Source organism: Amphiprion ocellaris, chromosome 1 (genome assembly GCF_022539595.1).
Source record: "Amphiprion ocellaris isolate individual 3 ecotype Okinawa chromosome 1, ASM2253959v1, whole genome shotgun sequence".
Taxonomy (NCBI): Eukaryota; Metazoa; Chordata; class Actinopteri; family Pomacentridae; genus Amphiprion; species Amphiprion ocellaris.
The window spans coordinates 39462948-39477549 of record NC_072766.1 but is presented as its reverse complement, the minus strand read 5'-3'; the positions used below and the strand labels follow the sequence as shown (position 1 = coordinate 39477549).

Below are 14602 nucleotides of genomic sequence, written 5' to 3'. Positions count from 1 at the left end.
CACAGCAGTACACTGCTGAACTGTGCGTTTATCCAAACTAGAGGCATGCCAAACGCCATTTACTTTAGGTTATACACCACCTATGGATAAACAATGGATATAGAACCCAGAAAAGGAAACTAAACTTTCTCTTTAAATGCAGCTTCATTTTAATGCAAAGCTACATTTTGATCCATCAAACAAGAACTAGAAATGACTATGTTGCATGTTCTTTTTGTTTTTCAGGAAAGCCTTCCAGTTGTACTATAAAGAGTTTGTGGAGTTCTCGTGCCCTACAGAGGACATCTACCTGGAATAGCCCTGCCTTTAACCACAGCCCTGTACAGTACACCTGTATCATAACATAATGTTGCATGAAGGACAGACATACCTAAATTAAAAAGAAAAGAAAAAAAATTAACACATCTGACAAATGAGCAGGAAAAAGATGGATCAAGTATTGGAACTGCAGCAACAAGAGATGAAAATGAGCCAAATGAGGAGCGTCTTACGAAAAGAAAATATGCAAAATGCCGTCGGTGATGAGGTGGTGACCGCAGGCTGTCAGTGGAAAGCACAAACCTTGTATCTCTACAGCCTTTGGCAGCGCTAGTTAGCCTGTAGCATCATCTTAGTAGGTGCAACACTGAAAAGCCCAGGAGATGTACTGGACTGCACTACACTGTACTTGCACTCGAGAAGAAAAACATCTGCTGAGATTTGGGGGAAATTAACAAGCAATGAGTTTAATATCAACAGTCTAGAAAGAGAGAGGTGTATATTTACTAAACAACATCCTCACACTGAAAATGTACACTAAGTGAAATAAAAATCCATGTAGAAACGGTGAATTTTATCCTTTTAGCACACCACATATAAGGGTGTTATTCACATTGTTGAAACTACAAAATCCACCTAAATCACTGTTAATAAAACAGCTATAAGTGATGTCCGCTGCATTTTTGGGTCCTTTAGACGTTTTCCGAGGAGGGACAACTGTCACTGTCAAATCCAGACACAGCTGTATGAGGCACAAGAGTAGCATAGGCTCGTGTTACTATTCACCTTAGTCTGGAACTATTTTTAATAGCTGATGAAGTCATTTGAAGTGATAATGCCAAAAATGACCTGGTTTCAGCTCCTATATCAGTGGTAAACAGTCAGATGGAGAGATTTCAACACACAAAAAATGCAGGCAGTAGATTAGGATGCAAAACAACACTTCCCATGCTACTGGCTCATCACAAATTAAAGTAGGAGTAGACAAGGTGTGCTAGACTAAATTCTATGGATGTCCTGATCGAGTGTTTTGGCCCCAATGTGATCCAAGTCGCTTGATATTTAGCATCTGCCAATGCAACGCCATTTTCCTTGGTATTACACACTTCTAGAATTGCAGATTGGCTGTAATACCTGGTAACACCACCAGGTGGAGCCTCTTGTTGTTTGATACTGAGGAGGTCACTCGGCCTAGGGGCAGTTCCATGTTGGCTAGTCGAGAGCATTTTTGAGAATTTAGCTAGCAATGGGCACCATGACAAAGACTACTGTGACGGTTAATAGCCTCCGGATAGAGCTTGCCAATACAATACTATTTTCCTAGCTAAAACACACTTCTAGTATTGCAGACTGGCTGTACTACATCTCTTATTGTTTAATGCTGTAGCAACCAGAGGAGGTGGTCACTGACTTCAGGCAGTTCTGTGTTGGCTAGTAGAGAGCATTGTAAGAGTTTAGCTAGCAACAGGCACCATGACAAAGTCTCCTGCACTGCTTAATGACCTCCTGTTAAAGCTTGTGTTTGAAAAAAAACATTTGTGTTATCAAATTATTACTGATTGAGAATTCTGCATTTATGAAAATGTATCAAAATTTGCATCCCTACTCTACTGTCTTGTCACTAATTGTGCTCTCCCTTTACACCACCAGGGTGACAGCAGACACTAACAAAGGATCAAGGTAAACTTCATGCCAATACTGATCAGTTTTTTAAAAAATCTCTGGATCGGATTGGGACATCCCCAGTAAAAACCCGAAATCGTAAATAAATCCTAAAATGCACTGTGCGTCACTTGGCTACGAAAAAACAAAGAAAAAAACAGTGTGAGGGTGTACGGGTGTGGATTTTTCCTTTCAAACTTTTAGCAGCTTCTGTTGGTTGTGTGCTAAGCTAAAGAGCCCCCACCATAGGCCCAGTAAAGCCTTAGTCCTCGAGTCCTAGTCTAATGCCAGACACACTGCGCTTCTTTAATGTGTCTTCTAACTAGGTGTGAAAGCAGAGACAAAGATGTTAAATAGGGGGATAAAGATGAGGTCCAACATACAGAATCTCCTTCATGTGGTGTTTTAGAAACTTGCTCTTCAGTTTCCACATCAGAAATAAGAAATGCTCTCAGTGTAGCAGCGGTAAGATAAAGATGAGGCCGACGCTTGGTACAGGAGGTGCAGGTGCTAACAGGGGAGCAGAAACAAAACTCTGGTGTCTTCAGATCTTCACTAGTAGTGCCTCTTTTTCATCAGATCATTGTAAGCTTCCTCAGTGAACATTACCACGACGTTTTAAGGGATTGCCATTGAGTGTGTGTTGCGTTTGAATGCAAATTGAGAGGTTTTGCTGTGACATTGCTTTTAAATCCACTGCAATAAATGTGCTGTACTGTGCCTGTGCTGTTAAACCCAAGTCTTGTTTTTCATCGGTTTGTTTTGGTGCAAATTTCATGTAAAGTGCAGAGTGTGTCTGTTACCCAAAAGCAAGAATTTGAACAGACAAGATTGAAAAAGTGTAACAAGTCCAAGAAAATTATGTATGATGCAAGTATGTAGGAGAGAAAAATACAAGGTCCAAAAATATGCAGGAAATTCCATTCTAGACAATATTCATACCTTTGTTGAGCAAATTATGCACATTTGATCAGTTGTAGAAGAATCTCTGTGTCATTAGCTGGTGACTAGCAGTAAGCGAACCAGGTCTGAGGCACCACTTTCACTTTTACCCAGTGGTTGCTTAAAACAAAACACTACAAGCTTTAAACTATACAAAGGCAGACATCTAGACGTCAGCGTAGTATTGCTCTTCTAACCAATTACCACATCATTATCAGTACAAAAAAAATCTTTAATAAACAAGCAAACGTTGGCTCGGCCTACCCAAACGTGTGTCCTGCCCACACAGTTTAAAGTTAAGTAGGAAAAAGGTCTATCGCTAATGGAAAATTGGTCAAGAAGATACCATTTCTAACTTCTGGTTGCTGAACAGGCTACAGCATCCCACAGAGAGTCTTTTGGATCATGCAAAGCAAGTATAAGCACAAACATGGTCCCACTGCTCATGAAAACTCACAAATACCCTGCTTAGTCCTGTATGAACTGGAACAAGTCAATGGTTTCAGTAGTCAGGGATCAACAAAAACACCAAACTAGCCTCAACACCTACCACTTAAGTGATAAAGCAGAACCAGCTCCGTCTACTACCGAGCAAGTAAAATGCCAAATAAATCAACATATACAGAATACTAAATGTTCCTTTTTGCTTGAGATTGGTCACTGTTTAACCATGTGACCTAGAACCAATGAGGTCAGAGCCTTGACTGTAGATTACAGTTGATTTTTTTTTTTAGAAAACAACAGTTCTAAAAATGTGCTAAACACCCAAGTAGTTGACACCTATGCTTGAGACTTACACTTAAGACAGTCCTTACAAAAATTGGACGTAAATCATTGGATAAAACTTGGAATGTGAAATGTTAAGAGACTTAACTTGCTTGAGATTGGAAAGCAGAACTACCAAATGCCCCATTTCCGATCTGGTGAAAACCTGCGAATATTTAAATAAAAGATGGCAACAGACAGGTTTTGGAAAACCAAATGCCATGTATAAATTAGTAAAGGCTTTGATGTCAGACATGAAAAACATCGTTAATGCAGAGTTAAACGGAAAGCAGTAATAACATCTTCCTGGTGAGCATTGAGATATCTGAAAGATTTGCATCTCAGTTTGCTGTTAGCTCATTAAAATTACTAGATTAGTCCAGCAACAGACAAATAAAATCTAAACCTTTTAATATTCCAATCCTTTCCAAATTAAAATCATTTTTGCAGCTGCTGACCTGACACCTGACCTGCCTTGACCCCAGAAAACCAAAGGATCGCCTTTTTTTTCTTTCCTTTACATCATAATGGGTGCAACACAAGTACAGCACAATTGTTTTGAAGTGAAAAGCAAAATGTTCTTCATCATTTATCACATTTAACACTGATTTGTAACAGATTATTTCATGTGATCTATATTTAACAGAGGATGTAATGCCTGAAAACGAAAGCTTAACTAATGAAGGATATGGAAATTTTGTATTCAGCCATCTCACCAGTTCCCACAGTTTATCAAAGACCAGAGACACAAAAGAAATCTCAAAATAAACACACAAGTCGTCTGCTGTTGTTGAAAGCCATTGTGTTGGCATCAAGAGATCAACACTCACTTTTATATGAATTCCCTTCTCAAGAGCCGACCAGGCCCGACAGGAGAAAATGTACTGTAGTGGGGGCTTATAAGGGTGTACAGACATGCCATATATAAATACATAATTTAATATCTGTAATTATAAATATGACATTGTATTGATTCAACATGTAGTATGTGAAATTTCTTTTTATTTTGGATTTTTTTAATTATTATTTTTAGCTGTGAATTATTCTTGATTTATAAATTTTAATGCAGATCTCACGGTGTCCTGTCATTATTCTGCTGCCATCACTTAGTAGAATATTACATCAATAATGTCGCAATGCAACGTCCTGCTGGAAAACCTCGAGTCCTGGCATGTTAGGAATCATTCTGATGCCTTCGCTCCCAACTTGATCCAATTGAATGAACATTAAAAGTTTTACTACATTATACAGAAGACAAATAATAATAAATAAAAAAACTGAATGAATTATCAGAGTCGATCTGAAGCTGCATGTCATAAAACTACTTTCTTTTCAGGCACTACTGGTAAAATAGGACACCAAATATTTTTGATTTAAAAAAAAACATTTAGAACGATAAATAGTGTGAACATTTTACCACACAGTGAAAATACAACACAAGTGAAGTACGTATGATGACTATTAAAATGTTTTTAGCATTTCTTTGCCTTTCTGTTTTTTAATCAAAACACTGTGGTTTATCAAACTATTTTGACCAGGGCCACCTCAAAAGCCTATTCATTAGTTAGCTAAAAAAAAATCTGTGTATAATTATTGGTTACTTGTTACACATGCCATTGACAAAACGGAACAATAACATAATTTGCATTGTTCAATAGTGCAAAAAGAGTGTAGAATTAATTCTTAGTGGTTTTGATTCATAATTACATTCCATTTCAAAATAAAATGTAATCAAACACTGAATATTTGTTTTAATTCATAAGGTTAGCCATTTTAATATCAGCACACTGTCAACTCCAAAAGATTCAATCAGACTTCTGCACATTGTTTAACTTGCAAAGATATGTGCATTCAGAGATCTTCATCAGGCTTTTTTTTTTTTAATAAATGTATCTGTAAATTAGACATTGATTCAGTCTTTAGGCTGTGCTAGTCCCTCTTATGTAATGGGTCTGTGAAGAGTTCCTTTGGTGTAGAACAATAAACGCCATGTCATGTCAGTTATCACTGTGGTTCTGGCATCAAATGTGATTGTACGTGATGCCAAAACTGATTTTATGACGTCACACTCATGAGAACTTTTTCTTCATCAAATGCCTTCTCAGCACTGCTTAAGCAGTTTAGGGTTACTGTATGTACTCCTTAAAAAATAACTGTCCCGATTTGCCAGGTGTTCTAGTTGAACAATATTCACCCTACGATCCACCTATACATTGATCCAGACCAAGAACATCCAATCATGGCAGCGTCAGTCCCCACCTGAAGCTGCCATCCCAGCAGGACAATGCAACTCACTACAGGAGCCATTCCTGAGTGGTTTTTGTTCAAAATTAAGATGAAAAAACATCCAAGACAAGGATACAGTCTTCAAACTCCCCAGATCTGATCAGACCAATAGGTCATCTGTGGGATTCACCAGAACAAACCCATGTCAGACACCACCAGACACCCCCAGAGGTCCAGAGTCCACATAGAGGTGCTACCTATTATTATGCAGGTGGTTTTAATGTTGTATAATCACTGCCATGCCACTGCTGCTGTCTGACTCAAGCTTTACTGATTGTTACTGCATCCCTCAAATTTCAAGCTTGGGAGTGAAATGCAATAACGAAGTTAAACTTGCTACTCAACCTGTGCCTCCAGTAATAACATACATTGTTATTCTTTGTTGCTGTTATGACCACTTGCAGTTGTTTTATCAGTTACTGATAAAAACCAGTAGCATACAGTAGTTGGCAGCTTTATCCATCTCTGGAAATAATTTCAGTGTTTGTTGATAAGGGCCAAGATAAAAACCAAGCCACCAAGTACAAAGACCTCTATAGAACTCCACAATAAAAGTGATGAGGCATAAATCTGAGCATTCCACAGGCACACTGGTGTATAATTGTGAAAAGGAAAAGGTCTGGAACCACCGGAGCTCTTCATAGAGTTCACCATCAGGTCAAACTAAGCAACCAAGCAAGTAGCTGCTTGGTCAGGGAGGTGACCAATGACTCTTCATCTGTAGCTTTTGTTGTTATTTTAGCTTTGGTGGCTACCTGGTAACTGTGAACCAGAGCGACCCCTCAGCTTCTTTTAAGTTTCAGAAGAAGCTAAGTGAAGGTGCACAGAATTAAGTCTTGATAAACGTGTGGCCATTTTTCTATCCAGCCATTCCCACCCCAACACCTCCTGTTATCCCCACCCCTCTCTTCCCCACTTTCACCCAACCGGTCGAGGCAGATGGCTGCCTTCCCTGTGCCTGGTTCTGTTGGAGGTTCCTTTTTTCCCGCCCTTTTTTCATTCCTTTCCACAGTTGCTCATAGGGAATCCATAGGCACTTTTGAATTGTTGGGTTTTCTCCGTTCTCTGTTTATTATTTGAAAGGTCTTACTTTACCTTACTATGCTAAGCGCTCTGAGATGACATATGTTGTGAAACTGCACTATATAAATAAAATTGATTGAAAAATGTATTTTCAATTAATGGCTGCACAGTGGCTTGGTGGTTAGCACTTTCGCCTTGAAGCTAGAAGATCCCCAGTTCACGTTCCGGCATTCCTGGGATCTGTCTGCATGGAGTTTGCATGTTCTCCCTGTCCATGAGTGGGTTTTCTCCGGGTACTCCGGCTTCCTCCCACAGTCCAAAAAATATTCTAAGGTTAACTGGTGATTCTAAATTGTCTGTAGATGTGAGTGTGAGTGTGATTGTTTGTCTGTATTTGTTGCCCTGCGACAGACTGGCGCTCAGTCCAGGGTGTCTTCTGCCTTCCCTCCAAGCCAGCTGGGATAGACTCCAGCCCCTCTGTCCTCAACACTAATGAGGATTAAGCACTGTATAGATAATGGATGGATGATGAATGATTCAATTATCACTTAAAATGAAAAGAGAATGCACACACAGCCAGGTTGGGTGTAACATAACATTACTGTTATCAGTAACATTTATGAAAAACAGCAACATGGTTTATGGCACAGCAGTGGAGAAGCCATAGCTAGGAGTTAGAGCCCATGAGGGAAAACTTTGCCACAAATACTAACCTAAATCTCAAAATCTTATGCTATTGTTCTTAACAGGACAACATTACAAGGACAGACCCATCCATCCATTATCTATGCACCGCTTAATCCTCATTAGGGTAGTGGAGGGGCTGGAGTCTATCCCAGCTGACTCAGGTGAAGGCAGGGGACACCCTAGACAGGTCACCAGTCTGTCACAGGGATACAAGGAACCATGCCAAGCTTTTTTTTAGAAATCTGTTTTTATTCTAATATGCTTTTTTCTGCTGGGTTTCTGTAGTATTAGTAGTAATCATCCTCAAAGTCAGGTTGATTTTCAGTGTTGGGTGGCAGTGGGGGAGGGAAAGGCCTTTCACCATAATCTGCAGCAAAACAGAATAAAATGATGACATGGATGGAAAGTGTCCAATAAATGTACTTGCTAGCATCACATATAGCTCTAATCACATCCAGTTTATCAGAGTTGCCTTTGTTTACAGGTTTTTTTTGGATAAAAATTGATATCTTATTTAAAACAGCATCATGTAATTCAAAATGTTGCGTTGCTAAGTGGCCTCAAACCCTAATAAAATAGTGTCTCTCTTACCATCAGTGAGGCTAATGTGATGTTTGAGGAAATCAGGGTCAAACAGCAGCTCTAACTCCTGTGTACTTCCATCATATCTGTTAGAAGAATACACAACACTGGATGAAAACAGACTGGCTTTGTCACACTTGGTATCAGAAATGCAAACAAATGTGTCTGGCTATTTAGTTATGTAAATAGTTTGATCTCTGTTGCAATGCTGTGTAAAGAAAGACAAACACAGGAAAGCTGGATGAAAAACTATGATAGAGGAATATAGATACAGGGATAGAAAACAAATGCAAATCAGAAAAATCCAACTTGTTTGCAGTACAAATGTAACAATGAACACATTTGTAAGTTCAAACTGTCGCATGATGGGACATTTCCTTAATTACGCAAATCTAAAATAAAGGCCTAACCTAGTTTTTAGTTACTAAATATTTACACCTACTGGCTATTAAATGGAACTGTTACATACACGCCAACTGCCAAATAGTTTCACAGGAATAAAAACACAACAAGACAAACACGCTGACCGACTGCACCAATTTTATATTTACAGAGGTGTGGATTCAAACGTGAGCAGAAATAACAATCTGTAGAAAAGTTTACCACTAATTGAAACTGTATTAGTGGCTATTTCACACATTGCTAAAGGCAGGGTTTGATTGGTTCAACCCAATTTGGAAAATGAAACTTGCTATTAGCTGCTCAGAACTTCAGGCATAAGCTTAGATGTATTTACAAACCGCTGGTGCCAATAAAAGATGGATGTATCAACCATGACGTCACCTGTTGGTCTGTTTTGAAGCTTCAAATTGTATCTTTGGTCGTCAAAATTTTGGTCATTTAAAAACAGAATCAACGAGCCGGGGTAAATCTGACTGAGAGGACACTGTGTATAGTGATACCTTAGCAACATATCAAATACAAGTTAGCTTCACCCTAAGACATGCCTTATCTTTGATTATCCTCTTAATGGGACCATAATTTACAAACCGAGCATCATGTTGTGTTCAAAAACTCGTGAAACTAGTGATTGAAACCATAAACCTATCAGGCAAATCTTCACTGAGGTCATTTGAGTGAGAAGTAGGCTCATTTTCTCATACATTTCCATATAATCTGACTTTATCTTGCTATCCAAGGAGTCGCCTCCTGCTGGTCATTAGAGAGAATGCAGTTGTAAGACAGTTCTGCGTTGACTTCACATTTCATTTCTACAGGATGAGTAAAGCTTTAACATACAGTCCAAAATTAACTTAGCAGAAAAACCTTATTTCAGATAACACTGACATAGCTTTATTTAGTGCGTCATATGGTTCACTACTAATAATGTTCATGTGATTTTAAAATCTAGCTCTGGTTCCTTTTAAAATAGCATGCAACTATTATGAGTTGCTTTGGGGAAAAATTAGAAAAAAATAAATATCTTAAAGTAGCAGCAGCTGTCAGACACATGGTTGCAATATATTTCATTATATTTCTTCAACTAGCACAAGCACATTCACCATATTTTAGACTGTGCACACACATATACAAGGATTTTTAAAACGTGTTTTGGCAATTTGCAAACACGGTTAAGCCCATTAAAAACTGACTTTTTGGAAGAGTATCACAGTAATGATTTCAGGCTAGTCGAACACGAGGAAACAGACTTTTGGAAACCACGTTAGCATCCTCCTGATTGGGTTTCATCAGTCACTGTGTTCATATCTGATTCACCATGTGACTCTACAACTAAGCAACTAACTTTCTGCTATCTGATAACATGTGCATGCACATGCCAAGTGTTTGTGAATGGTCATGTGATATGTGTTTTTAGGGTGTAGAGTGAATGGACATTATTTCTGACCTGATTCTCATGATCTGGGCAGAGATCGTTCTTGTTTCAAAAGGCCACTTTAAAAGAAGACTGTAATTGTGAGTGTAGTCTTAGACTGAAGTCACTGCTAGACTCTGCTAAACAACATACTGTGGTCACATGCAGCACATAGCAAGTCATTATCTGGTGTATTTTGGAACATTTCAGGATGTTTGACATGTAAAACGAGAATTTTGGAATTTTCAGTATATACAGTTGCACCTGGAGGCATTTGGACAGTGGTTCATTTTTCACTATGTAGTCTCTGTGGACCACCACACTGGATTTGAAAAGAAGCAGTCAAGATGTGATTCATGCGTAGACTTTCAGCTGTAATTTAAGGGGTTGAACACAAAATATATCTGTAACAATTCAGGAAGTACAGACATCTTTACATAGTCATGCCGTCTTTACAGGCTGCCTTCAGTAGCTGCTTGTTTGTGGGTCTTTCTGCCTTCAGTTCTGTCTTCAGTAAGTGTGTGTGTGTGCGTGCGTGCGTGCATGCATGTGCGTCTGTGTGTGTGTGTGTGTGTGTGTGTGTGTGTGTGTGTGTCTATGGGAGGATGATTGGTCATAGGTGCGTTTAGCCCCACCTAAACGAGACCAGCGAGTCTAACTCCACCTGACTGAGGAAGCTGACAGTTGAGCCCAGGAGGGAAGGCTTGAGAACCAGCTGCAACAGCATCTGGGTGTGGCTGAGGAAGGCAAACAGTTTTTTGACCATACGGCTGCATCAAGGAAATAGGCCTTAACCCTTTGATGTGTAGACCACATGAGGAGATACCCATTTTCCATTGGATTTGGGTCACTTTTGACCCAGGTTATGCATCAAAGGGTTAAAGACTCTTTAAATTTAAAGCTTTTTGATTTTATTTCAACTTCTGTATTTTAACAACAATAAATGCAATAAATGGTCATTGGGACCAACTGGATCCACTCCTCATATTTCATCTGCATGTGTCAAGACAAAATCCAACTCAGCCATCAGTAGCAGTCAAGCAGCAGATTAAAGGGGTTTGCAGAAATTGCTAATACACTGGTGATTGACTTATGAAGCTCTTGGGTAGGTATCACAGTATGTTTTGGGACACTATGCATCTGTGCTGTGAAACATTGTCTTAACAGTTTTGTAGCACTGACTGATTGTGAGCAGAAAGTGTAGCTCTGCATACTTTGGAAACCATCTTGTATCTTATAACACAACTGAGTAGGGTTTTTTTTTTCAGATGTTTTCCAGCAAAGTCTAATCTTTACTTTCTGTTCTTGAGCTTTATCAGTGGTTTACATCTGGGAGTAAACTCTCAGTATTTACATAAATGAAGGCGTCTCTTGATTGTAAAATTTGCCATTAAGATCCACTGAAAACCTTGAGAGTGTACTTGACTTGGTTCGATGTTGTGAAGGGTTTTTTTCTTCACTTTACTTGTCTCTCATGGTCTCTGAGGCTGATCGGTGTTGCTGAGCTCACCAACACATTTCTTCTTTGTAAGACTCTACTTTAAAGCTGATTTGGCGACTCCTAAAGGTTCTGTGGCAAACACGACACTTGGAATGACATTTGCCATTTGATAAAACAAGGAAACAGGCCACACCTGAACACCACTGCTTATCAGATTGCACTCTTGCATCAGTTAAATCCATGCAAATTGTCATCAGTGCTGCAGAGTGGAGAATAGCCAGAAGTAATGAAGTAACTTCATTCAAGACATTCAAATAACTTTAGCCTGTCTGCCTTCTTCATTTTTATTGATATTGCTGTAGAAGTATATACCTTTGTATGTGGTATAAAGAGGTCAGAGATAGGACTGGCAGAGCCTTAAAGGTGATCAGTAAAATCTTAAAATATATTCTAATATATACTGGGAGCCAGTTTAAAGAGGCTAAACAATTTTATAAATGGATTTGTAGATCAGGCAGGTATTAAAGACTGTTTTAGTGATCAAGAAATGATGAGAGGAAAGCGTGTAAAATAGTGTCTGGGTCTTTAAAAGTTAGGATACAATTACTTTAAAAATAAGACAATAAATTATTGCACACGCTTTGCCGGATGCTCCTCAAAACTTGGATTACTGTCAAAATGAAACACTAAGATTCCCTGCAACAGGCTACAAAAGTGAGCCAGATGATGGCAGAATTTGTTTTTCTTAAATGCCTTCATGGCTGCAGCCAGTTAAATATGTCTCTATTAAAAAAACAAAAACACACACATGCCCTCATCTTTGCAACTAGGATTTGCTTTGTGTCCTGTGTTTGCTTTGTAACCCCCTCTGCTACAAAATATTTACACAAAACACACACTGAATGAATTTCTTTCAGCTTCCATTGTGTGTGAATTGAATGAAGCTGATGCACAATGAAATGTGCCAGTAGAATATATTGTAAGCAGTTGAAGTAAAGAAGACCCACCTGCTCAGTACAGGTGCAGACAGGCATCCATCAATCAGAAGAAAGGTAAGAATGAGGACGGCTGACACGTCCTTGTTGATCTTGGCTGGCCACATTTTTAACAGTGACTTGAGCAAACCGTTAAAACAGATGATAACAAAAGGCATCTGATTCTAGAATGAATAACTGCATCTGTTAAAGTGCAGTTGCTAAGACAGAAAATCTCAAAAGAGCACAACTTTCAGGTCTCTGCTGTGGCTCCAAACCTCCCAACCCATTTTACAAAGCAGGCTATTACTCCACTGCCTTACCTGTAGAGTTGTCTTATCACACAGTGAGATTTGTTTTCTAATAGGGATGTTCTGATCCAGTCTCAGAGATCAGGATCGGGGTTGGTAAAGGTATTTTTTTAACAGATCAGTATCACCACAAACCTTCCTTTAAGTCTGCTGTCACACCAGCATCGTAAAGGGCAATTTGTGGCAGGACTTTAGAGGTAAAACTTTGAATACTTTTCTTCTTCATAAACCAGCAGTTTTATCAATAGCTATTTAACTGATAACACAAACTTAGCTAAGAAGACATTCATCAGTCAACAGACACATAATTTGAGGTAGCTCTGTTACATACACCATTGGAATTGAAGACTTCTGTTCTGGTCGATCCCAGCTTGAATTCAACACATTAACTCTGGCTGGATGTCATTAAGAGTCACAGAGGTCTTTGTCATGGTGCCTGTTGCTAGCTAACCCCCCACAATGATCTCTGCATGTCAACACAAAGCTATCAGCAGTCTGAGTGGCAACCTCTTCTGGTTGCTACAGTATTAAACACTAAGAGGTTCCACCTTTATCTCGTAGTTTTCACAACAGGCATTTAACTGACTATTAGCATATTAGCATTAGCATTGCTGTATGTATACATTTGACCCAGCACATTTTGTCATATTCCCAGAAGACCTGTAATAAATCTATGAAACGACCGAAATAAATGACTGTTTTATTGTGATATAGACCCATGTAATTATAGCTATGTGAAGCCAAATGTCACATTTTTGATGTTTCGTTTAGTTTCGCCAGTTATGATTACCTTATGAATCTGTGTGACTGTGCCGCTGTCTGACCTGGATTGAGCACCTGAGAGATGAAGTTGAAAGAGTTGAATTTTATGGTGATGGACAATTAAAGAGCTGTGTAGGTGACAAGATAAAGAGACAAAGGTGTGGAAGTTCAGTTGAGTTTAGCTATATTGTTCTGCAGGTGGAGTTACACTGGCCTTTGTTAATGTAGGTCACAGTGTCTGTTTGCAGAGAGCATATGTGTGCAAACAGCATGTTAAATGTAGTCACACAGCAGAATGTATATTTTAAAAGCTAAAAGTATAAGTAATCTCCTAAATTATTATTTTAACAGGTCAGTTTTTCATTCAAAAGGGCTCTCCACTGATCTCACACATTAAATATCAATTTAATTGTGCAGTGAATTTAAATAAAATGTCAAGAAAACTATTGTACAATGGCTGTCAATTTAAAATTTTTCAAAACACTGCAGAATTAAAACAAATTCAAGGGATGCGGTTAAACTGTGCTTAATTTTTAGATGAAGTTATTTAATTTATTATTATTATTATTATTATTATTATTATTATTATTATTATTATTATTATTATTATTATTATTATTATTATTATTATTATTATTACTACTACAATCACTGCTCACACCTTTGAAGCTAATGATCCAAAGTTGAACTCTGCTGAACTAATTGAAATGTTGGTGAGAGGATCAAAAGAAAAGTAATTTTTGTGCAATTTATTAAAGCATGGACATCATGTGCAGGGTATATTAGTCACAGGTTGCTCACTAATTGGTGTAGCAGTAAATTCCTGGCAGCAGCAGCTTGAACAGCAGAGATGGACAGATGCTTTCAGAAGAGTTCTGGTCTCACAGTAAAGTGACTATTAAGACAAAAAAAATAAAAAAAAATGTTAAGAACTTTGGAGCTCTGTCGCCTTAATTGAAGACACTGAAAAAAGACAGAGAGAAATGTTCAGTGAGGCAGCGGTGGAGGTGCGAAAAGCTCCAGACCCATGACATAATGGTGCGTCATGATGGATTTATCTTGATAAAAATGTCTTGATAGCTCTGGTGGAGTTCAG

General features: G+C 38.5%; 1 protein-coding gene across 2 annotated transcripts in view; it reads left to right on the top strand.

Annotated features, from left to right (window-relative positions):
* mapk8ip1b (mitogen-activated protein kinase 8 interacting protein 1b) overlaps positions 1 to 4697 on the top strand; it is a 69549-nt gene extending 64852 nt beyond the window's left edge. For both annotated transcript variants that reach the window (XM_023279731.3, XM_023279732.3), the window contains exon 12: positions 226 to 4697. In XM_023279731.3, coding sequence (XP_023135499.2) covers positions 226 to 298 — 73 coding nt within the window. In that variant the 3' untranslated portion in view covers positions 299 to 4697. The remainder of the gene's footprint in view (positions 1 to 225) is intronic.
* The last annotated feature ends 9905 nt before the right edge of the window (positions 4698 to 14602 follow it).